The sequence below is a fragment of the Natrix helvetica genome, assembly GCF_964273705.1.
Source record: "Natrix helvetica genome assembly, chromosome: 1".
Classification (NCBI taxonomy): Eukaryota; Metazoa; Chordata; class Lepidosauria; order Squamata; family Natricidae; genus Natrix; species Natrix helvetica.
Window position 1 is genome coordinate 201,597,460 of NC_138548.1, and position 25,576 is coordinate 201,623,035.

Consider the following 25,576-nt stretch of genomic DNA (forward strand, 5'->3'; position numbering starts at 1 on the left):
CTATATTTATTTTATATTCATATTATGTATATTTGTTGTTTTTAATATGACTGTACACCGCCCCGAGTCCCTTCTGGGAGAGGGTGCGGTCTAGAAATCAAATAAAAGTTAAAGTTAAAGTTAAAAGATATTCCTTAGGGAGGATATTATTACACATATCAAATGATGTGACCAGTGACTATTATTGACTATTATAACAAACATGAGGTTATCTTTAACAAGACCTATCCTCCCTATTCTATAAAAGCTGGGCAGTATACCTTCCCAATGCAACTTCATATGCCCCTTTTCAGATGAAGAACCACAGAGGGCTGAATGGGGTGATTTGAAACCTGAACAAATTTACACTGCAGTTAAGTATGACTATCCCTGCAGCCATAGAGGTAAACTAGTAAGAGATCAGAAGAAGAAAGTCATCCAGGTAGACAATCAGCATGTTTATCCCTGTTGGATTTCATTATGCTGGTTGATGGCAGAGACATCATCATACGAGCCATGGCGGCACAGTGGTTAAATGCAGTATTGCAGGCTATTTCTGGCAACGGCCAGAAATTCGGCAGTTCGAGTCTCACTGGCTCTAAGTCAGCCTTCCATCCTTCCAAGGAGGACCCAGATTGTCGGGAACAATATGGTGACTTGTAAACTGCTTAGAGGGGGTTGTAGAGCACTATGAAGCGGTATGTAAATGCTATTAGGTTCTCCTGCAGACTTTTAAATAAGGATTATATTTTAACACACAAAATGGAAAGGAAAGGAGAAAGGAGGAAAGCCTTTTCTTGATCGTTTCAAGTAAGAAAACACCCAAAAGAGAGCTTCTTTCCTCTCAGGGACTACCCTTGCAATGTGACAAGATGTGTGCTCACCGATATGCTGTATGAGGGATGTAGACTTCTCGAACTGGGAATCCAAGAATCTCCTTGGTGGGTCGGACACGCAAATCAGGGTAGGGCTGGACATGCAACAGTTCAGGTGAGAGGCAATAATGAGGATTTTCTGGAACTGGTGAAATATCAATCTTGAATTGAGCTGTGATGCAAAAACAAGAGGAATATAAGAATGATTTACATACAGAGCAACATGTCTAGCCAGGCATCAAGCACCAGGAGTGACCATGGACAGCTGGAAGATGGGGAGATACTGAAATCCATCTTTATCCCATGTGAAGCCATTCTGAAGCTGAAGGTCGAGCACTAGAAGGTGCCAGAGCAAGAGCTAGACCACTGGAAGTAAACAGCAGATGTAGAATTGATTCTTCACACATAGATCTTCATGTACAATGTAAGGTATAATATGCTTTGTTTTGTAATAGTATTTCCACACTATAACAAAACAAAGCATATTATATCTTAGCATTGAGCAGGGAGATCTATGTGTGAAGGGTCAATTCTATGTGTGAAGAGTCAAGGGAATTCTGAAAAGCTATGGATTAGCAGAGAGCCATCCATAGAATAGTACTGGGATTTAGACTACAAAAATCATTGACTGAGATGGGTGGACATAGAAAATGAATGAATTGAACAAACAAACAAACAAACAAACGCAGTGACTCTGCATGGCTGATAGCTCAGCCCATGTTTTGTGGATGGGTGCCTGCATAGTCAATTTGGAAAGAGAGTTAATTTGGTCTAGTCACCAAATTGGCACCAGGCTAGAAAGCGAGAGACAGTGAGTTTTAATCTGGTCTTAGCCATGAAAGCTTTCTCAGCCCATCCCACCCAACAGAATTGTTGTTGTGCAGAAAACAGGAGGAGGAAAATATTTTAGATATGTTCACCACCTTGAGTTACTTGTAAAAACGATAAAGGTGGAATACAAATAAGCAAATAAAAACCTTTGAGGTCACTAGGCTGAGCTCTCTAGAGCAGGGATTTTTTTGGGTTTTTTTTAGCGTATGGCATGTGTTAGCCAGAGATCACCGAGGTAGCTGGCTGCCTCTGTGAAAGGAAATTTTTCGGGCGGTGTTATCTTACTTGTGAGACACCTGAATTCCAGTAGGCAATCGGGGGAGGATTCTTTCCTGTTCCTATAAGGTTTATTCGCTAACAGGAATCGAACCGCCGAGCTGTCAACCTCATTGGACTATAGCATCTTACCAAGTGAGGCACTGCAGCCCCCTAGAGCAGAGGTGTCAAACTCAATTTCATTGAGGGTTGCATCAGCTTTGTGTTTTGATCTTGGGGGGACAGGGAGGGTGTGGCCAGGATGGGCAAGGATATCTCAGCGTCACTTGTGTCACCTGTGGCGGCCTGAGCACTCTGCCAGCGAAAGGGGGCTCCCAAGCTCTGTTTTCGCATGTGGCGGCTTCGTGAAACCTATTGCCAGCAAAAACGGAGCTTGAGCCCAAGCTCCATTTTCACTGGAAGAGGCAATGTGGGCCGGTTCTTTGCTGTTTCCAGGGCAGCCCCGTGGGCCGGATCTAACACCCCGCAGACCAGATCCGGCCCCTGGGCCTTGAGTTTGACACCCCTGCTCTAGAGAATGTAGCTATTTCAGCACTTTGAGGAAAGGACACTTCATTTACCTCAAGGTAATTTCCAAATACCACTTGAAAACTGGTGGTTCAGTCCTACTTTATAACACATTTTGGGGATAATTTGAAGCACATTTGGGCTCAGAAAAGATCATGATAGAGGAAGTAACATAAAGGGGCAGGGAATGGTATTACAACACCCTATTTTACCTGTAACTGGACGTAGTCTTCTCAGGACAGAAGATGGGCGCCTCATATCTGCTAGGAATTTATACAAGTCCTCATCACTGAGACGATCACCTTCCTGACAACGAAGGTGACAATGAAGAGAGACAGAAGATGAAGAGAGTGGCATTCACTAGTATAGTGAATAAAGCCTCTTATGAGTGTTCTCTATTACCTCTCATCCACAAATGTCTATGCAGAGTTTCAATATTCAAAAATTAAGACAGACAACATGCCAAGACTCTCATACTTCAAATCTGGTTTGTACTGAAAATAGCCTAATGCTGTGATGGCGAACCTATGGCATATGTGCCAGATTTGGCACACAGAGCCCTCTTGGTGTGCACGCATGCACGCCGTCACCCCAGCCCAGCTCTAATCGCATTTCTCCATCACATTCAATCAATTCCAACTTCTCGTAAAAGTAAAAGATCTCAAGAAGTTGGAATTGATTGAATGAACTTTCACAATGGGGGAGGTGGTGTCCCGTCCTCCTCCTGAAGCCCATTACCACATGAAGCCACAATGCGACCCATGTGGCTCTTTCACCTCTCTGCTGTGCCTCCCTGTCATGACAGAGGGATGAAAGAGCTGTCGCCCTGTTGCGGCAGTAGCAATGGGCGGAGCACCCCTGCTCTTGCCTTTGTGTGGCAACAGCATTCCACCTTGCTGTTGCTGCCGGCAAAGAGGGCTGGGAGAGAACTGCGGGGGCGGATCTTGTGGGGTGGGGGGCATCCCCCAAGCCTGGCCTTCCTCCTCCCTCGATGGCAAGGCCAAGAGGAAGAATGGGGCGGCGTGGGAAAGCACTCCCCTCTCCCAGCCAAGCTCTGAGCACAAAAGCTCAGTAGGGGCGGGGGGTGACTGACCCAATAGAAGCATCCCCATTGGTGAGTCAGACGGTGGAGAGACCTGGTCCTGCTCTCGCAGCAAGACACTGTTCAGCACTCCAGATGTGAACTCCCACCTTTGAAATGCGCTGTGCCTTTGAGGAAGCCAGGCAGAAATAGCTGGGTCCATTGGGTGTGTGTCTGTGTGTTATGGTTTATTAAAGACGGGGATGGGGAAAAGATGCCATTTCTTTCCCAAGGACCCAGGGAAAGTGGAATAAATCTCTCTCTCTCTCTCTCTCTCTCTCTCTCTCTCTCTCTCTCTCTCTCTCTCTCTCTCTGTGTGTGTGTGTGTGTGTGTGTGTGTGTGTGTGTCTGTGTGTGTCTGTGTGTAAATAACAGTCTGGGATAGCTTCAGGCAGAAACAACAGCTGCTGTTATTTTTGCTGAGAGCTTCTAAGCTACATAGTATTCTTTAATACATACTAACAATAACGAACCATAATATGCAGGATTAAAGGAAGGAAGGTGAAATCAGAGGAGAGAGGAAGGAAGGAAGGAAGGAAGGAAGGAAGGAAGGAAGGAAGGAAGGAAGGAAGGAAGGAAGGAAGGAAGGAAGGAAGGAAGGAAGGAAGGGTGAAATCAGAGGAGGAAGGAAGGATACAGAGAAGATTAACATGGCCCCTGTGCAAGGATGACACACAAATTTGTGAAGTGTTAGGGTTAGGGAAGGGAAGGAAAGGGAAGGAAGGAAAGAAGGAAAGAAAGAAGGAATGAAAAGGAAGGAAGGAATAATGATGTGATGGTCCTCCAGAGCTACTGCACTATATTCCCATCATTCCTGAGTTGGGCTGTTAAAGAAATCCAGTGTTACCAGGGAGAAGTCAAGTTGTGAAAGAGTGACTGAAATTCCTCACAAAACCTCATTATTCAGGTTAAATTGCCACGTTGGCACTTCGTGATAAACAAATGGGGTTTGGATTGCAGTTTGGGCACTCAGTCCCTAAAACCGTGATGGTGAACCTATGGCATGTGTGCCACAGGTGGCACGAGGAGCCATTTTTTTCTTTCTTTTTTTAATATTTTATTTTGTTTGTACAAACTTCACATCTTTGCAACACATTACATTTTTTTACATATCAGTTGTGTTTCTTTTATCTATACAAGTAAATCTTTTATAACTATAACTTTATATATTTGTGCATTTACATTATTTCATACATTTTTTCCATTCTATATATAATATTCTCTATATTCTCTATATAACAATTTTTATTATATTTAAGTCATTTTATATAATATTTATTTGGTATAGTCTATCTCATATTTCTATCCTTTAGTCATTTTCCAGTTTTGTAGTTATCTATTGATTTGTTCATCTTTCTTCCTTTCTTTTTTGCTTTCCTGCTCCCCCCCCCCTCCTCTAGCCAATTGTACAATAAATCCCATACGGAGTAGCATTCAGATTCTTCTTTCTCTTTTAGTTCTTTCGTGAGCCTATCCATCTCTGCACATTCCAATATTTTTTTTTATTATATTTCTTCTGTTGGTGTATAATTATTTTTCCAGTTTTGAGCGAATGTAATTCTCGCTGCCGTAATTATGTGTAGAATTAAGTATCCAATATTTTTCTCATAATTTTCTTTTGTAATTCCTAACAAAAATAATTCAGGTTTTAGTGCCATTTACTGTTTAGTAATCTCCTCTAGCCAATCTTTTATTTTTTTCCAATACTTTTTCGCAGATGTGCACGTCCACCACATATGGTAGTATGTTCCATGTTGTTAGTTGCATTTCCAACAGATAGGTGAACACTCCGGGAACATTTTCGCAATTCTCGCTGGTGGAAGGTGCCATCTATAGAACATCTTGTACATGTTCACTCTATACGCAGTTGCCATTGTTAATTTGTAATTTATTTCCCAAATTTTTCCCATTCCACCAATTCTATACTATACCCCAAATTTATCGCCTATTTTATCATCGTTTCTTTCACATTTTCTTCTTTCATTCTGAATTTTAATAAATAGTGATATATTTTTTTAATCATTTTTTCTTCGGTTCCCTGTAGAATTTTATCCAGCTCTTGCAGCTCCTTATAAAACCCATCCCTTTCTCTGACTTTCTTATACCTTGCCTGTATTTGTAAATAAAATCTTTACATCAATAATGGCAGAGTGAATTTAAAAAATATTAAATGAAGTCATTCACACAGATCAAAATGGCTTCTTACCAAAACGCCAATTAAAAAATAATATGAGGATAATTATAAACACACTAGAATATTATGAAGAGAATTAGGGAAAACAAGTTGCACTGGTCTTTTAGATGCCCCAAAGGCCTTTGATAACTTGAATTGGCATTTCATTATCACACTGTTTAAAATGATGAGATTTGAAGAAAAATTTATAAAAATGATAGAATCAATTTATTCGGCTAAGACAGCAAAAGTAATAATAAATAGTGACACTACAGAAGAATTTAAAATATGGAAAGGAGTGTCTTTATTATTTATACTAACACTGGAAGTTCTATTAACAGAAATTAGAAACAATCAAGAAATAAAGGGATTAAAAACTTAAAAAGAGGAATATAAAACACAGGCATTTGCGGACGATATAGTATTCATATTAGAGGATCCATTAAAATCAGGAATTAAATTAATTCAAAAAATAGAGGAATTTGGTAAGATAGCGGGACTTAAAATTAATAAGAACAAAACAAAGATCATAACGAAGAATTTCACCAGAAAACAAGAGCAAGAATTAGAGGAAAACACGGGAATGCAAATGGTAAAAAAAGTAAAATATTTAGGAATTTGGCTGACGGGGAAATGCTCAACAATTAAGGAAGATAATTATGTTAAAATGATTCAGAAAATTAAGAAAGATCTGGAAAATTGGAGGAAACTACAAATATCATTAATGGGAAGAATTGCCATCATTAAAATGAATATACTACCAAAATTTTTATTTTTATTTCAAGTGGTACCGATTTAGCCTAGGGAAAAACTTTTTTAAAGATTTAATAATAATAATAATAATAATAATAATAATAATAATAATAATAATAATAATAATAATAATAATAATAATAATAATAATAATAATAATAATAATAATAATAATAAAAAATATTTATTTCTTAGCCGCACCCTCTCCCGAAGGACTCGGGGCGGCGTACAACGAAACATATGAAATAAATATGTGGACAAAACAAACATATAACAGAGACATATACCGAGACATACACAAGGAGGAGGTCGGCTGACAAATAAAACAATTAAAATACAGTATTTAAAAACCCCTAGATAATTAAATATAATTAAAATACCCAATAAAAACCCGTCAGGAGCGATATGGTTAAATCAAAGTTAAGCCAGGCCAGCTGCTTGGAATAGGTGGGTCTTAAGCTTAATACGAAAGGAGCGGAGGTCAGAGGTATTCCTAATATCCGGAGGGAGGTCATTCCACAGGGCTGGGCCCGCCACAGAGAAGGCTCTACTCCTAGGCGCCGCCCCCCGACACTGTCTAGTGGACGGCACCTGGAGGAGGCCCTCTCTGTGCGAGCGGATTGGTCGCAGGGATGTATGGGGCAGAATACGATCCCGCAAGTAACTAGGTCCTGAGCCATGGAGCGCTTTAAAGATTATTATCAAAACCTTGAAACGCACCCGATAGACCACAGGAAGCCAGTGCAGCTCGCGCAGGAACGGTGTCACATGGGAGTACCTAGTACTCCCCATAATTACCCGCGCGGCTGCGTTCTGGACCAACTGTAGCCTCCGGGTGCATTTCAAGGGAAGCCCCATGTAGAGAGCGTTACAGTAGTCCAAGCGGGACGTCACCAGCGCATGAGTGACTGTGCGTAAGGCGTCCCGGTCCAGTAGGGGGCGCAATTGGCGCACCAGGCGAACCTGGTGGAACGCCCCCCTTGCCACGGCTGTCACATGGTCATCCATGGACAGCCGGGCATCCAGGAGGACGCCCAAATTGCGCGCCCGCTCCACGGGGGCAAGTTGAATGCCCCCGATGGCCAATGATGGAATTAATTGGCTGAACCGGGGAGCTGGTACCCACAGCCACTCCGTCTTGGAGGGGTTGAGCTTGAGTCGGTTGTCATCCATCCAGATCCGTACGGCTTCCACACACCGGGACATCACTTCGATGGCCTCGTTGGGGTGGTTCGGGGTGGAAAAGTACAGCTGAGTATCATCAGCGTACAGATGGTATCCCACCCCGAAACCACGGATGATCTCACGGCTTCATATATGTGTTGAAGAGGAGTGGAGAGAGGACCGACCCCTGTGGCACCCCACAAGTAAGGGGGCGTAGGGTCGACCTCTCTTCTCCTGCCAACACACGCTGCGTCCGGTCAGAAAGGTAGGAGCCGAACCACCGCAAAACGGTGCCCCGGACCCCCAACCCCTCCAGCCGGCGCAGCAGGATACCATGGTCGATGGTATCAAAAGCCGCCGAGAGGTCTAATAGGACCAGGATAGAGGAACAACCTCTGTCTCTGGCCCTCCAGAGATCATCCACCAACGCGACCAAGGCCGTCTCCGTGCTGTGACCGGGGCGGAAGCCGGACTGGCGCGGGTCTAGATAATCATTTTCCTCCAGATGTCGTGGAAACTGGTAGGCCACCACACTCTCTACAACCTTCGCCAAAAAGGGAAGGTTGGAGACGGGACGATAATTGGCCAGCTCCAAAGGGTCCAGGGAAGGCTTCTTGAGCAAGGGTCTCACCACCGCCTCTTTCAAGGCGGCCGGGAGAGACCCCTCGCTCAGTGAAGCATTCACTAGGCCCAGGAGCCAGTCTCGTGTGACCTCCCAGGATGCCAGTACAAGCCAGGAGGGGCACGGGTCCAATAAACATGTGGTGGGTCGCAGTCGTCCACGCAATCTGTCCAAATCCTCGATGGCAACCAAGTCAAACTCCTCCCAGATCGATACCTCAAGACTCGCCATGGACGTCTCCATTGGATCACTGACAGGAACCCAATCTTTCCGGATTTGAGCGATTTTATCCTGCAGATATTTACCAAATTCCTCTGCCCTGCCCTGTAGGGGGGCCTCCCGCGGCCTCTGAAACAAGAGGGAGCGGGACACCCGAAACAGGGCGGCAGGGCGGTTCTCCGCGGATGCAATGAGAGTGGCACAATATTGGCGTTTGGCCACTCTCAATGCCACAAGGTACGTCCTTAAATGGGCTCGTGCCTGTGTTCGATCAAATTCGGAGCGAGAGGATCTCCAACGACTCTCTAGACGTCTCTTGCGGCACTTCATCACCCTTAGCTCCTCGATAAACCAAGGGGCTAGGGTGGATCGTTGCCGCCGGAGAGGCCCCAAAGGCGCCACCCGGTTCAAGGCCCCGGCAGTTGCATTATTCCACGCAACTACCAGGTCCTCTACCCGGGGGGGGGGTCAAGGTTACAGGAGGTGGCCCAAGCTCCGTCTGGAACCTATCAGGTTCCATCAGGCGCCTGGGGCGGAACCATCTGGAACTTTCCGGTTCCGCCTCCCCGCAGCGGGAGGTAGCACCAGGGAAGTCAAGACGAAGGAGTGAGTGATCTGACCATGACAGGGGAGTGATGGTTAAGTCCCCTCCTCCCAGATCACTCAACCACTGGCCAGAGACAAAAACAAGGTCCAGAGTGTGTCCTCCCTCGTGTGTCGGGCCCTGGATCATTTGAGTCAGGTCCATGGCTGTCATGGAAGCCATGAACTCCCGAACCCCCTCTGATGCTTCTCCCATCGAAGGCAGGTTAAAATCCCCCATCACTAAAAGTTTGGGGGTCTCAACCGCCACCGATGCGATCAGCTCGAGGAGTTCGGGCAGGGCCGCTGATGTATAGCGAGGAGCCAGGTATACTATCAGCAGGCCCAACTGTCTCCCAGGCCCCCATTTCACAACAAGGGATTCACATCCGGACGTCTGTGGCACAGTAGACTCCCTCGGCTCTAAGTCCTCCCGAATAATTACTGCCACCCCACCGCCCCTTCCCTGGGCCCGGGGCTGGTGAAATGCTCGGTAGCCTGGTGGGCACATTTCGACGAGGGGAGGACCTCCCTCGTGGCCCAACCAGGTCTCCGTTATTCCCGCGAGGTCCAGCTCCCCCTCTAAAATTAGATCGTGAATGAGGGGGGCCTTGTTAACAACGGACCTCGCATTGCATAACAACAGCCTCAGGCCTTGGGTCTGTAACTCTTGACCACCTAGAACGCGGGGGTTGGTACAAGCGACCGGGTATAACCAGCAACCACGGTCTCCCAACCGACTGTAAGTTCTTAAGCTGTCCTCGTATCTGTCCCTCCCTGCGACCGTTGGGATTAAAGAGCCCTGTATAGGAATGGTGTCCTCCCCCTCCTCCTCCCTTCCGCCCCTTCTGCTCGTGACCACACCCGGCTCTCATATCGCTCCTGGTCTGACCCACCCACCCCCCCCTCCCTGGAACCCCCTGGAACCCCCTAAAAACAATGTAAAACATTTGACTAAAAATCCCCTCAGCTTCCATTTCTTTAATTTAAACAAATTAATTGCACATTTTATTGGGTCAGGGGAAAAACCACGAATTAAATTAAAACTGTTACAGGACAGTAGAGAAAGAGGAGGATTTGGACTTCCCGATTGGGAGCTTTATTATCAAGCAGCGGCTCCCACCTGAATAAGGGACTGGATCAATCTAAAAAACAGAAGATTACTAACAATAGAAGGTTATAATTTGGAACTAGGTTGGCACGCCTTCATCTGGGATGGGAAAGATAAAATTCATAGCTATTTCCAAAAACATTTAATTAGAAAAGCTCTACTACAAATATGGTTAAAAATCAAAACAACACACTACAACAAAATCCCAATCTGGCTATCCACCATGGAAGCTCTGATATACCCGAATGTATTGGACATAAACAAGATAATAAGATATAAAGACATATTAGACAACCAAGAAAGACTGAAAACAAGGCAAGAATTGAAAGGCAAGGGAATAGATATAGGCTGGTGGCTCGCGGAGCCATTTCTTAGGGCCCGCGAGGTGTTGCCCTGTCAGTTCCAGTGTGCTGGCCAGTGGATTTTGGCCTTCATTTTTGGTCATTTTTCGCCCTCCGGAGGCTTTCCTGAAAATGGATTGAGGGGAGCAAAGAGACTGGGGCATCCCATTTTGAGAAGCCTTCCTTCACAAAAGATCGCTGAGAGGAGGAAAAGGGAGGATTCCCCATTCCACTCAGCGCTCTTTTCAATGGGAGGCTTTTCAGAGCTGTTTTGGGATGTGAAGTCAAAAGGAGGAGGATGTTACTTGCATCCACAGGGCGAGCGTGTGGGGGTGCACATTTACACGGGGGGCACTTGGGAGAAGCATTGCATTATGGGTGTGGGCACGCAAGTGCGTATGACAGCACGCACGCGCATGATTTCAGCACCCGAGGAAAAAAAAGGATAGCCATCACTGCCCTAAAAGGTTCGCATAACTGGCCTAATGTGTCGTTTAAGTATTTTTGTATATACATTTAGAATTTGCTTAATAAGGGAGTTAATTTGTTCAGTCGTCTTTTTAGGGATGGTTTTTCAATTTTACAGAGGTAATTTTGGTTTAATTTTCTCCCTAGAAAATTCATACCCATTTGGTATGATTTTCTTTCTATTTTTCCCCATGTTTATAGAGATACATAGATAGTCCTTGACTTACTACAGTTCATTTAGTGTCTGTCCAAAGTTACAGCACCGAAAAAAGTGACATGACAATTTTTCAGAGTTATGACTTGCAGCATCCCCATGATCATGTGATCAAAATTCCAATGCTTCGCAATTGATTCATATTTATGAACATTGCTGTGTCTCGAAGTCATGTGATCACTTTTTTAAAAAAAAGTTTTTATTAAACATTTTTACCTTTAAAAACAGAAAAAAAACCACAAGAAAAAACAAAAACAAAACATACATAACAATATAAAGTAATTATACAGTCTTCTGTATCGGCATTCATGTTTAGCCTTTATAGTTCTCCATTCTCCATTGCCTTCCTATTGATTTTACCTTCTGTAATAATGTAATAACAGTAGTATTAACACTTGCAATAATATTGATTGTTCATATCACCATATTATTTAAATTATAGTAAATACTTTAAGTTTGATAGTGATTATTAACTTCGGTTAGTTTTTATTCAGTACTGGTTTAGAAAAAAAGCCCACGAAGACTTGCATTTCCTGTTTTGGCTTCTGTTTTCTAGCCACTTATAAATTCTATTCCATATTTTATAGAAATCTGATTCTTCTCTTTCTTTTAGTTCCATGGTCATTTTGTCCATCTCTGCACAAGTATTTTTCCAATTATTGTTTCATCTGCGGGTGTATTGATTTGTTTCCAGTTTTGTGCAAAAGCAATCCTAGCTGCAGTAAGTATGTGTAGTATTATGTATTGAAATTGTCCATTTTCGGGTCTAATATTCCTAATAAGAATGCTTCTGTTTTCAGTTCTATTTTTTGCTCCATAATTTCTTCCAATCATTTCTGAATTTTGCACCAGTATTTCCTTGTGATGGGGCACATCCACCACATATGGTAGAATGTTACAGACTTGTGGCTACATATCCAACATTTGGGGGATACATTTGGATACATTTTGGCCAATCTCACTGGAGACAAATGCCATCTATAAAACATTTTATAGAGGTCTTCTTTGTAAGCTACTGCCGTTGTAAATTTATAATTTCTTTCCCATAGTTTATCCCATTTTTCTAACTCTATATTATGGCCAAAGTTTCTTCCCCAGCTAATCATTGTCTCCTTTACTGTTTACTGAAATCGAATCCAGATTACTGAACGTGGTGATTTAAGACTCCTGCTAAGTGACTTAAAACCAGACATTGGGAAACTGGTATCACTTTATCAAGCCCATCCATCACATTAAGAATTTACTGAACAGTGAAGTAGTTACTAAATTTTACTAAGTTTATTATGTTACTAGTTACTAAGGTTCTTGATAAATGACTATCAGACTTTGAAAACCTGGTATCACTGGATCATGTTCAACAATTTTGTTGAATTAACATTAACTACAAAGGTTTTTAAATTGGATTTTGAATAAATGTGCAATTAATTGTTACAGTTTTGAATTTTACTGTTACTATCTTCCTTCCGTCGTGCAAACAGCCCAGTCACATGACTCCCCCAGCCACGCCCACCAAGCCACGCCCAGAGAACTGGTCGTAAAAAAAATTGAATTCCACCACTGGGTGGGGGGCACTGAGGATCAGTTTGTAGCACCAAGGGGGCGGTGGACTGAAAAGGTTTGGGAACCACTGAATCAGAGGGTTGTGAAAGAAAAGATCTATGTTCAATATGTGGAAAAAGAATTAGTGTTTTTCCTAAAGGAAAACTGGAATGAACAAACAACCATTCAAAACCTATGAGATACAACCAAAGCCTATGTGCGGGGCATTACGATAGCATATACAATAAGAAGAAACAAAGATAAAAAAAGATATACAGAGCTCCAGGAGAAACTGGGGAAATTAGAATATAAAATGCAGAAACAACCTGAAAACCAGAAAGTTAAAGAAGAAAAAGAAATAATTAAACATAGACTAAATTTAATTACACAAGTGGCCCAAAAAATTAATCAAGTAGAACAAATTATTTTGAAAACCAGAGACATGTGATCACTTTTTACAACCTTCTGACAAGCAAAGTCAATGGGAAACCAGATTCACTTAACAATCAGGTTACTAACTTATCAACTGCAGTCATTCACTTAACAACTGTGCCAGGAAAGGTCATAAAATGGGGCAAAACTCACTTAACAAATGTTCACTTAACAACAGAAATTTTCTATTGTGTGTGTTGTTTTGTGGTCTCAATTGTGGGCATAAGTCAAGGACTACCTGTAGTACATTAGATTTCTTTAAAGTATGTAGACATCTACAAAATAATAATATAACTCATATAGTTATACTGCTAGTTAATTAAAATCTAGCATTGCAAATTGATTAAACTTTTTAAAGAGGTGTTAACTGTTATATTTTTAATGTTGATTAAACAGTATTTTTTTAAAACAGACTCTTTACAAATCCAGCATGCCAAGAAATATGGAGACAAGGGCATCTTGAAGGCTTTGTTTCTCCCAGCCACCTTCCTTTAAGATCTTGGGACTTACCCTATTCTATTAAGCAAGAATGTTGTGTCCATCCTATTGACATATTTTCATTTTGGGAGCTACAGAAAAGTGATTTCCCCCTCTTTCATGGCAGACTAGTTATCATTTTTTCCAGAAGAGATTCTGGAAGTCCATGGTTCACTCACTTCACAGATGCATCAAGTGAGGAAACAAATAGTGCCATACAAACAGCCCCTCTGATTCTATATCTGCATTCTCACAGAAATGTTAAACCTACATGATGCTCTGGGTCAGGCTAATCCAAAAAACATTCTAACTTCTAACCTGTTTGAAAAAATTGGTGATTGTGAGGGTGGCTGGACGGAAGTTGCTAAAGCTGCACATCTCCTCCCCAACACTCAGGCGTCCATAGGCTTTCCTCTTGCGCTCATTCCAGGTGCCTTTGCGCTCTGCAAAAGGAGAGAGTGTTCAATAGGAAAGGCATGCATATGTCCTCAGAGGTCAAGCAAGAAACAACCCAACAGTTAGATGTGTTACTATTATAATCTTCAAATTCCTTATCTCCAGCACAGAAAAAAAAGAGAGTACCATATTTTTCGGAGTATAAGACGGACCTTCCTCCCCCCCAAAAAAGAGGGTGAAAATTTGGATGGGTCTTATACACGGAATGTAGCCCCGCCCATCCACCAGCCCCCACCCTTTGGCCTCTGCCTCCCAGCAATTTACCTCCTTACAGCAAATGGGGAAAATGGGGCTTGAGGCAGCAATAGGCTATGGCAGTGGTGGGCAACCTTTTTTTTCAACTGAGCCAAATCTCGCCAAAACCACGATTGAAATTTATTTTGAGAGCCACATTTTTAAAACCGAAAATACATAGGATGGTACACTGTTTTTAGTTTCAATAAACTCTGGCATTTGAAGCACGCAAGTCTTAAAGCTGTCAAGTTACAAGATCCTTGCACCCCTAACCCTTTAGAAAAAAAAACCCCGGGGTCTTCAAACCTGACAGCTTGAAGACTTGTGGACTTCAACTCCCAGAATTCTGAGAATTGAAGTCCACCAAGGGCATCAATCATATTAGCCCAGGGATCTGCAAAATTGGCTCTTAAGACTGGTGGACTTCAACTCCCAGAATTCTGAGAATTGAAGTCCACCAGTCTTAAAACAGCCAACTTTGCAGACCCCTGTGTTAGCCCAAAGCCTGGTGCTGGGCCTTGCTCCCCCATTGGTGGAGCCCCAAGAAGCGAGGAGGGAGAAAAAGAGACGGAGGCCAAGGAGCTTCCCCCCCCACAGCAAAAATCTAACCGGGGAGCCGGCCGGGCAGTAGCAAATTAGCCAATCATGCGAGGAAAGCGAGGTCTGACCGGGTGGGCAGCGAAACTCCAGGGCTCTCTGTTCTAATTCCCCGTGAAAACTGTTGCCTCTGAAGCGTTTGCTCTACTGTTTGAACCTTTAAGCGTCCCTTTCCCTTTTTTCTTTTCAACCCACAATGATTAGGGAGGATCCTGAAGTCGGGCGGGGACGAGAAGCGAGGAGGCAGAAAAAGAAACTGCTTCTCGTCCCCGCCCGACTTCAGGATCCTCCCTAATCATTGTGGGTTGAAAAGAAAAAGGAAAGGGACGCTTAAAGGTTCAAACAGTAGAGCAAACGCTTCAGAGGCAACAGTTTTCACGGGGAATTAGAACAGAGAGCCCTGGAGTTTCGCTGCCCACCCGGTCAGACCTCGCTTTCCTCGCATGATTGGCTAATTTGCTACTGCCCGGCTCCCCGGTTAGATTTTTGCTGGGAGGGGGCGGGGGGGAAGCTCCTTAGCCTGCGTTTCTTTTTCTGCCTCCTCGCTTCTCGTCCCCGCCCGACTTCAGGATCCTCCCTAATCATTGTGGGTCGAAAAGAAAAAAGGGAAAGGGGCGCTTGTTTTGAAGTGCCCGAGAGGAGGGAGGGGAGCGGGCGCTTCAAAACAAGCGCCCCTTTCCCTTTTTTCTTTTCGATCCACAATGATTAGGGAGGATAATAATCCGGCACACAGAAGAGCCGCATTAAAATGTGTAAAGAGCCGCTTGTGGCTCGCGAGCCGCGGCTTGCCGACCACTGGGCTATGGCAATCCCTGCAGCCTGAAACAGCTGATCATTGGGAGGCCGGTGCTGAAACTGAAATTGAAAGTGAAATCGACTATTTGCTGCAAGGAGGCAAATTGGTGGGAAGCATAGGCAGATTTTTTTTTCTTGTCCTAATCAGGCTGTTTGCTGCCAAGGAGGTAAGTTAGTAACTATAAATGCCTATAGAATGTTCAAATTATTAGACTTATTTTTTAAAGACTGCTTTACTATTGTTCTAGACAACTTAACAAAATGAAGATGCTTTTTAAAATAAATGCTTGATCTGAAGCGGCAGTGCTATTGTATCTTCTTTTAAATAGCAGAGAATAACATATACTTCCAGAAAGCCACATCAATTTTAACAGGATCTGTACAAGTATAGTCTGAAATGTAACACCACAAACTGTGTATATCGTCTGTACTGTTTGCTGTTTGCTGCAAGAAAGCAAACTGTTGGGAGGCAGAGGCAGACTTTCTCCCCCTTGTTTTCCTTCAAAAAATATGGTAATCTTATTTCAAAAGCAAACATAATGGATACAGACTACAGTTTGCATATAATCTGTCTGAGAGAGTAGAGAACCAATTAGCCGTTTTTGAAAAATATTATCTCGCTTTTTAAAAACAAAAGCAAATCAAAAGAGCCCCAAAGAAACAGAACACAAGCCATTAATACATCTGTCTGGAAGGGAATCTCAGTACCCTAAAAATGGGCCCAGAACTATCACAGTCTATTACGAGGCTATATTCTGATGCCTCTTGGCAGGTGGATATCTCCAAAGCTCCCTCAGAAAGTTAGTGAAATATAAAAAGCTATGTGAACACTATAGCAGAGACAAGTCACAATGTAGTTTGCAAAGAGCATGTAAGGTCTGCCAAATAAGGGACCTTGAAATATGATCAATAAGATAGACTTAAATTACTTATCTCTAATTGTGAATCTATTGAAAGAGTATTCCTCTCTTTTTTAAAAAAGTTGATTTCCTTAGAATTGGTTTTCCACCCTCATGATCATAAATAAAATACAACACTCTGTATTGCAGGATTGAGAGCCCTATGTTGAATACTTGCATGTCAGTTTTATGTTGATTGCAATTGTTTTGTGCTAGTAAACTATCAGAAAGTATGATTTAGACAGGGGACAGGAGTGGCATTTTCTTCCTGATACCAGGCACAAGGCACCTTAGTTTTCACTCTGGAAAAATAATGTACTTTCTAATGGGTCAAGCCCATATACCAAAGGTGGCAAGACCAAAAAAACAAAAACAGCGTGTATTTCAGTAAGTTATCTTTAATGCTAGATAAATATAAACTCTTGGAAAATGAGAAAAGTTTCAGAGCCTTATTTAGAATCACGTTAAGTTGGGAAACCATATAAATCCAGTAATTTTTAAAAAAATAATTTAAAGTGAGTTAATTAAAATGGAGTCTCATTAAAGTCTCAGAGAGGGACATAGTGGCTCAGTGGCTAAGACGCTCAGCTTGTTGATCAGAAAGTTTGGCGGTTTGAATCCCTAGCACCATGTAACGGAGTGAGCGCCCATTACTTGTCCCAGCTTCTGCCAATTTAGCAGTTCGAAAGCATGTAAAAATGGAAGTAGAAAAATAGGAACCACCTTTGGTGGGAAGGTAACAGTGTTCTGTGCGCCTTCGGTGTTCAGTCATTCCGGCCACATGACCATGGAGACGTCTTCGGATAGTGCTGACTCTTCAGCTTTGAAACAGAGATGAGCACTGCACCCTAGAGTCGTGAACGACTAGCACATATGTGCGAAGGGATCCTTTTCTTTTACCTTACCTCATGTAAATGTTTCCCCATATGAACTGAATTGTCATGTATGAGGTAATCTATCAACAGACATACCCTGCTTGATTTAATTTATTTTGTTTGGCCTCCCATCTGACTTAAGTGATTCTGGGAAGCTTAAAACAACAACCCCAAAATAAAAAAATAGAAACATATAAAATATCAGAAGCCACTTAAAAAATTAAAAAAATAAGCATGGCCAGTGGTCAAAGTCCATCCTTGAATCAAGGTCAATTAAGTCAGTGTAAAGGCTCCCCACCATTACCAGACAAAAGAGGTGTCCCTGAAATAGCCTGGCCCCATGCCATGTATGCTTTATAGGTCATTGTGGTCACTTTGAAATGGGAGCATACTGGTAATCAGTGCAGCTCATAGAGCAGAGGTGCAATATGCACTGACTGAGGAGCACAAAGAACTGCATGTACTGTTGCATTTTGCACCAGCTGCAGCTTCCAGATGCTTTTCAAGGGCAGCTTTCCCCATCTCCGCACATTATGCATTCTATCTTTCAGCCAAACCACCTATGGTACAGTGTCCATTCTCACAGAGAGAGTTTGAGTTTGATGCAGAAATTATTCGTTCCTATCCTATCTTGGGGCCAAGACTTAAATACCAAAACAAATAGAACAGAACTCAATGAGAAATTATTATGCGAATGCAGGTAATTCTTCTACACTGATCTCAGCTTTAAATGACTAACCATTTTCAGACTCTGAAGCATCCCTCTCAAGCATCCCAGTAGTGCTAATTATGTTCATGAGGTGGATGGCAGTCCAGGCAAATGGCATACGGTAGCGCCCCAACCGGGTGCAAAATTGCTCTCCTGCCACTCGCAGCTTCTCCAGCTTCTCCTTGTTCTGAAAGCACAAGCGGAAAACACCATCACTGTGTCTCAATTCTAATTGTTTGATCCTTATCACAGTTTTAACCAAACTTGTGCTCTGTGGGTGTACTGGGCTTCAAAAGGCAAAATGGCAGGAAATTCTGTGGGCTGAAGGCACTGTGCCTAAATAAGCATTCTGAATGGCAAACTATTGTTATTCCAGTGAAAATGACTGGAGGTAGGGGAGTGGTTCAGATGAAATTAAGCTAAATTAACAGATCTGTCCTACATTAGAAACCATCCATTTTCAAAATACCCCACCCCCCACAAAAAAAATCAAAACCCTGGCAGAGCAAGCTACTATTATTACAAGCAGTAAACCTCACACTCACACTAATAATGTTACCAAGTCTGGACTGGAATGTCTGCAATAAACCCCCAAACTCAGAGAACCAAGAATTCCATAGTTCAACCCTGAACTACCTATGTTCTCTTCCATTGGAATTACAAACATAGCAGTCAGTTTATTTGTGCTGGATTTAATTTACCTTCAAAGCATCGGTTTCCTTCATAACCATGTAAGGTTCACAGCATTCACTGATGTCCCCTTGCTGTAGCACTTTCTCCAACTATAATGGAAGAGAAAACATATTACATGATGTGACAAAATCTAACAGACATCCTAAAGAAATATTCTAACAGATATCCTGAAGTTCCTAAGAATAAAATCAAGGTATTTTGATCACCGTCTCAAGTGTTATTCATTACAAGACAAGAAAGTCAACTTTTAATGACTTTGAAAACCAAAACGGAAACTAGTCCTATATTCAGAAAAGGATTTTTTCAATACTAAGAGAATAAATCTGTAATGACAAGTGTGAATTATTAACGAAGTTCATTTTTACTAGCAACTCAAAAGAATGTAAAAAATAACACAGGCGTTAACTCTGTTGTAAAATGCTGACTTTATGTTGGAATCTAAAGTGGATTAACGTATTCAGAAGACAGGATATTACATGCAATAGTAATATACCTTTTCCAAGGAAACTCCATCCCAAATCTCTTAATGTGATCAAGCATGAGGTAGATATGCAAAGACATAGTTTAAGGAAAGAATGTGAAAAAAGTGAGAGTTGTGACTTGACACTCAATTATGAGATCCTTTTGTGAATGAATGAATGAAAAACTGAGCCTATTAATCAAAGCTTGTCACTGGCGTGCGGTCATCATCATTTCTGACCAGAAAGACTCCCTATAGCCGTGATGGCGAACCTACGGCACGCGTGGCACAGGTGGCACATGGAGCCATTTCTTAGGGCACGCAAGGCGTTGCCCTGTCAGCTCCAGTGCGCATGCACACGCTGGCCAGCTAATTTTGGCCTTCGTTTTTTGCCATTTTTCACCCTCCGGAGGCTTTCCTGAAGCCTCCCGAGAGCGAAAAACAACCCAACACGCAAATCAGAAGTTCGGGGACGGACTTCTGGTTTGCACATTGGATTGTTTTTCTCCAGAGGCTTCACGAGAGGGTCTAGACTAGAAAGGACAATTAATATAAATCCAACGGAAGGAGAGAAGCGTAAAAGATTTTTCCAAAATGCCTTCCTCCCTCTCCCCCCCTCCCCAATCAGTACAGGGCTCGGTGCTCCTTCTTCACAGCCCGTAGCTGCGGGTGCCTGCAAAGCCAGGCAGAAAAGGAGGAGAAAAGAGGGGGGGGGACTCTCCAAGGGTGAGCAAATAAAAAGACATGCCAAAACATCTGCAGCTACTGTGGCGGCGAAAAAGGACGTCGCCGTCTCTTTGCTCCCTGGCACGCTTGGTCGAGGTTCCCCAATCTGTCTCTCTCTCTCTGCGCCCCTTCCCCAATAGCTCAGCGTGAACTGGGAGGAACCTCGCAGAGAAAAAGGAGGAGGAAGGAGAGGGGGGGGGGAGAAACGGGGGAGAAAGAGAGGGAGAGGGAGAAAGAGAAAGAGAGAAAAAGAGAAATGCAACAGAGAAGATAACTGAGCCCCGACGGATTTGCTTTTAAAAAAAGGGTTTGGGGCTTGGACCTGGTGATTCAATAGATCCAAGGGTTAAATAACTGCAGAGAGTTGGGGAGGGGGATGTAGAGAACGTCAATTCCAGCAGAAAATGAGAAGCAGATTTCAGGAAACCATTTCATCGCACTGCAAGGCTGTGGGTCACAGGGTTCGCGTATGGAAGGCAGGAAAGCGTCCGGTTCTCCTCTGGGTGATCTGCTACTTTTCCTCCTCTATGTTTTTCCTGGCTTTGGGGTCCTTAGGTTGTCATATGTCCCCCACCCCCAATCGCCCATCCAACAGAGAAGTTCTGAAAATGCCAGCAAAGGGGGGCGAAGAGAGTAAAGGAAGATCCTAAGTTAGAAGATCCCAAATGGAGTTAGAAAGGCTGGGTCCCAAACCGAGCTGGCTTAACTGGGATGGGGGGGAATAGGGGGTAGAGCTTCACCAAGGACCTTCCTCTCCTTTTCCCTCCTGGGATCGCCCCCTTTTCCCCAAAAAGCAGAGAGAGTCAGTATTTAGAAGGAGCGTCTTCCAACTCCCCCCCCCCTTTGTGTGTCACTCTTTCTCTCTCTGCCCCTCTCTCTCTTTCTCCCCCGTTTCTCTGCCCTTTCCTTCCTTCTCCTTTTCCTCTGCATGGTTCCCCCCAGTTCTTCACGCTGAGCCATTGGGGGAGGGCAGAGAGGGAGAGAGAGATGGATTGAGGGGAGCAAAGAGACGGGGGCATCTCATTTTGAGAAGCCTCCCTTTGCAAAAGATCGCTGAGAGGAGGAACAGGGAGGATCCCCTGCCCCAGTGCTGTTTTCGATGGGAGGCTTTTCCCCCTCAGAGCTATTTTGAGAAGCCTCCCTTTGCAAAAGATCACTGAGAGGAGGAAAAGGGAGGCTTTCCTCCCCCCACACACACTCAGTGCTGTTTTCAATGGGAGGCTTTCCCCCCCTCTCAGAGCTGTTTTGGGATGTGAGGTCAAAAGGGGGGGGGAATTGTGCGCATGTGCAGAGGGGGCGCATGGAAGCATAGCATTATGGGTGTAGGCACGCGAATGCGTGCAACAGAATGCGACAGCGCGCGCGCGCGCGATTTCGGCACCCGAGGAAAAAAAGGTTAGCCATCACTGCCCTATAGTGATCACCAATCTTCCAGCTGTTGTTTGACGTTAGATAGATCAAAGCTAGATAGAGAACCAATGAACTGTATGACTATTATAAAGAGGGAATCAGTTCTTCAATAGTGCTGTTAGAAGAAATGTCCCTCTGGGTTCAGTTCCAAGTGGGGAAAAAGACACTGGAGACATGGAGGCTGCTTGGAAAGATGGTTTAATGGTGAACAGGATCACACGGCTTGAGCTGCTGAGCAGAAAAGGGGGATCACATGCTTCCAGATGTTGGGTGAAGAAGAAAAAGGGAGAAAAGGGAGCTTGCTGAGAGTTCCTGAGTTTTCTGTACTCTCTGCTCGGCCCCACCTCTTCTGTTTCCTGTTCCTGTGTAAGAAATGTATTCTGATTGATTGTCAGACTCCCATGGGTGGGGAGGGGGATCTTAGCTAACTTTGTAGATTGTGTGTCTTTTGAGTCCCAAAAGCTTGGTTGAGTTTCCAGATGCCATGTGGTGAGTTTCTGAAGAAGGCTAACCCTACCTTTGTTATGTAGAGTAGACGAGCACAATCTTTAATGGCCCATTGACAAGGGGGGGCAGGAACCTGCAGAGAGTTTTGTTTTTAAAAACATGTTTCCCCCTTTTCACATCCAGGGAAATATAATATTCTGCCTTTTCAATATTTCCCAGGATAGTTCATTCTTCTAGGAGAGGGATGGGTGCTAACTTCCTACAATCCCTCCTTTTTCCCCCAGAGAGAGAGAGGAGAGAGGAGAGAGAGAGAGAGAGAGAGAGATAGCAGAAAAGAGATCTCCAAAACCCAAGCCCTGACTGTGACTCACAAATGATGCTGTCCAGTTGCCCAGTAAAGCAGGATATGTTGCACTGGTGGTCTCATGAGTAGGAGTTCCAGGGATCATTGTGTGTAATTTAAAAAAAAAAACATTAAATAGCCTGGATGTTTTTTTAAAAAAAGAAGGGATTGTAGCAAGTTAAAACCCACCCCTCTTCTAGAAAAATGAAATATCCTGGGAAATATTGAAAAGGCAGAATATTATATTTCCCTGGATAAGAAATGGAGAAACATGTTTTTAGGCAGGAAACAGACTCACTCTTAATAGCCCCCATCTTTGTCAATGGGCCATTAAAAAGCCTGAGCTATTCTACTCTACATATCAAAGGTAGAATTACCCTTCTACAGAAACTCGCCACAAGGTGCCTGGGAAAATTACATCAGCCAACAAGGCAACCAAACCTGGTCAAAGCACAGCCTAAAGAGTTGCTCCTGCATGGCCCCATGGGAGTCTGACAACCAATCAGAATACAAGCTTAAGATCAAAGGCCAGAGAGGGCATAAAACCAGGAACTTTCAGCATCTCAGCCTCTTTTCTTCTTCAACCAACATCATGAAGCATGTGATCACCTTTTCTGTTCGGGAGCTCAAGCCATGTGATCCTATCCATCAATAAACCATCTTTCCAAGCAGCCTCCATGTCTCCAGTGTCTTTTTCCCCACTTGGAATTCAACCCAGAAGGACATTTCTTCCAACAGAACAAAATATGTGTCACTAGAACAATTAAATACTTTCTTTATTTAGAAAGTAGTTAATTCTTTTTTCATTGACAGGGAGTCTTGAGAGGATCTTTAACTAGACTTCAGCTTCAGAACATGCCATGCTTTCTTAGTATTTAATTGTATCCTAATTTGAGTATTTCATGAAATAAATCCATGTAATCACTTTAAAAATTGGAAGCAGAAAACATTGAGTGGACAAATGAAAAACCCAAGGAACACTTTATCTTGGGGGGAAAAGGGGGAAACATTTTTTTTTTAAAGGCCTAGAAATAAGTGCTCCCACTGTGAGTTCTATCCAATTCCTATTTTCCCAGCTGAAGAAGAAAGGTATAATACATTTAACTGAACTATAAGGATTAAGTAGGTTATGTGAATTTACCCCTTGTTTTTGAAAAGCGTACATCAGATCAGAAATAACATCTCAATGCCAAATGTTTTTGAAAACTGGAATGTCAAAATCAAACTGATTTAAGAAAATGCATCTCTTTTCCTTACATTTTAAAAACAGGGAGCATGGCATATCAGAAGAGGTGGGTGCATCTTTGATCTTCTACTTAACGAGAAAAGTTTTTTTGTCTGCTGTTGCTCTTATAATAGGAAGAACAGGGGAGGTGTTTCCTAGGAAAGTACATTGTATGGCTAGCTAATCTATTTGACGTTCTATTTTCTGAGCAGATAAAGAGTCTCTCCTCTCCATACAAATAATTTGAGGAAACTAAAGCTGCATCCTGTTGACTTTCAACTTTATTGAGATCCATCAGTTTCAGAAAATCAACCTTTATTGAGATCAATTAGTTTCAGAGACTCCAAAATACATGCTTTCTTCACAGATGCATAAACATTGATCCTATTTTGCATTCATGTAAAATAATGGTATATATAGTCATCTTTGCTCTCCAGCATTTATTAGAATGGTTGCAAATGTGACTATTAAAAAGACAACAAACATCTCACCTTGATCACCAAGAATATTTCTGGAGAAGGATGTGTAAGAGAGAACACAGCTGAACGAGCTAGTGTAGAGATGGCAGGATGAGTGCTGTGCGTTCGGAGAAGGCTTTTCATTTGTTCCGAATTGAGATCAAAATAAAAATTTTCAGAGATCTACAAAATAGAGAGGACAGCATTCAAAAAATGCTATCAAATCTCCTCATGACCTTCACAGCAATCAAAACAATACAAAAGTCAATATCTCAGTATCCAGATAAGAGGAACTTTTAACTACAACTCTGATGAACATAATATTGAAATCTGGCTTATTCTTAGTAGATACTTGGGTCTACTCTTACTATAACAACAGGGGAACACAAGCAATTCCCTTTGTTTTCTGCTAGATCTGCTTAATATTCAGAGGATGTTTTACCATAGGAAGAAATAATGGCTTTGGCCTTGAAGCTACATTTCCTGTGCCCTGCCTAGAGCAACAGGAATAACCAGTGGCATTCAGCCAGATGAAATTTTTGAATTTGTTTTTCTTATTTTAACCATTGCAGAGACTTAAGGTGCCCATTTTCTCACTCAACCTTTCTCAAGCCATTAACAATGACCAATTTGATGAGGAAATTAAAGGATGCTAAGGATGCCCAAAACTCAATAAGACTAAGGCACATATTTTGCCCTTCAACATGGGAAAACCAGAAGTGAAAATTCTACCACAATTATATTGGTGATATCACATTTTGTAGGACTATGGAAATCTCAAATGTTTTTTTGGGAAACTACGTGTGATTAGCAGGTCAGGGACCTATAGATTATTTAGTGATTTCAGAAAAATTATTACAACAAGAAATAATACATCACACAGAATAAAAAAAATCAAAACTATTTTAATGGGAAGCCCAGTAGGGGCTGGAGAGCAGTTGAACAAAGAAAGAAACATGGATAATAAAGTTATCAGGACATGGAGCCCACTAAGTTTCTTATTATGTCTGAAGTCACTGGGAATTTGAAAGGCGATCAAATAAGATACAATCTACAAGGAAGGAAAGTTCTCTGTTCTCTGCTATTTCCTATGCATCATCTACTTAGACCAGATGATCCATTCTTCATTCTTTGAAATTTGTAATTGAAAAAAGGATCTTAGGGAACTTGGTGCTTGAACCTAAAGAGACAAACTTTCTCTTTCAAAAGTCTGAATGTTTCTGCTTCTCCATGAGAAGATAGGAAATATAAATAGCTACAGATTTAGGGGAAGAAATGAACCTACATCATGTTGTCTTAAGAAAGTGCTAATTAGCTATCCATCCTGCATGATTCTTCAGAGCAATCCAGTTAATGCTCTCCATGTCTATCAAATTAGGATATCAGAAAGAACATAATATAAAATCTGCAACTGACTGTCAAGGCCATTCTGCTGTGCTTAACTGGCAGGTTATCTTTCAGTCAGAACTTGCACTTCTTCTCATTACCCAAGAGAAATCACCTTTTTCTTTTCTTTCACGTCATAGAGTGCCAGTGATCCAAAGATGGGTTCAACTTCTATTTCAAACCTAGTCCATGGAAAGGATTATGAAAGGAAATACATTG

The 25,576-nt window shown here is 42.6% G+C and overlaps 1 protein-coding gene across 5 annotated transcripts in view; it reads right to left on the reverse strand.

Moving 5' to 3' along the window:
- LOC309396543 (dedicator of cytokinesis protein 7-like) overlaps positions 1-25,576 on the reverse strand; it is a 200,775-nt gene that overhangs the window by 120,948 nt on the left and 54,251 nt on the right. For all 5 annotated transcript variants that reach the window (XM_081961712.1, XM_081961710.1, XM_081961714.1 and 2 more), the window contains exons 8-14: positions 25,473-25,539; positions 24,005-24,154; positions 18,911-18,991; positions 18,240-18,396; positions 13,963-14,087; positions 2,681-2,774; positions 864-1,026 (exon numbers count right to left, since the gene is read on the reverse strand). In XM_081961712.1, the coding sequence (XP_081817838.1) occupies positions 864-1,026; positions 2,681-2,774; positions 13,963-14,087; positions 18,240-18,396; positions 18,911-18,991; positions 24,005-24,154; positions 25,473-25,539 (837 nt within the window). The remainder of the gene's footprint in view (positions 1-863; positions 1,027-2,680; positions 2,775-13,962; positions 14,088-18,239; positions 18,397-18,910; positions 18,992-24,004; positions 24,155-25,472; positions 25,540-25,576) is intronic.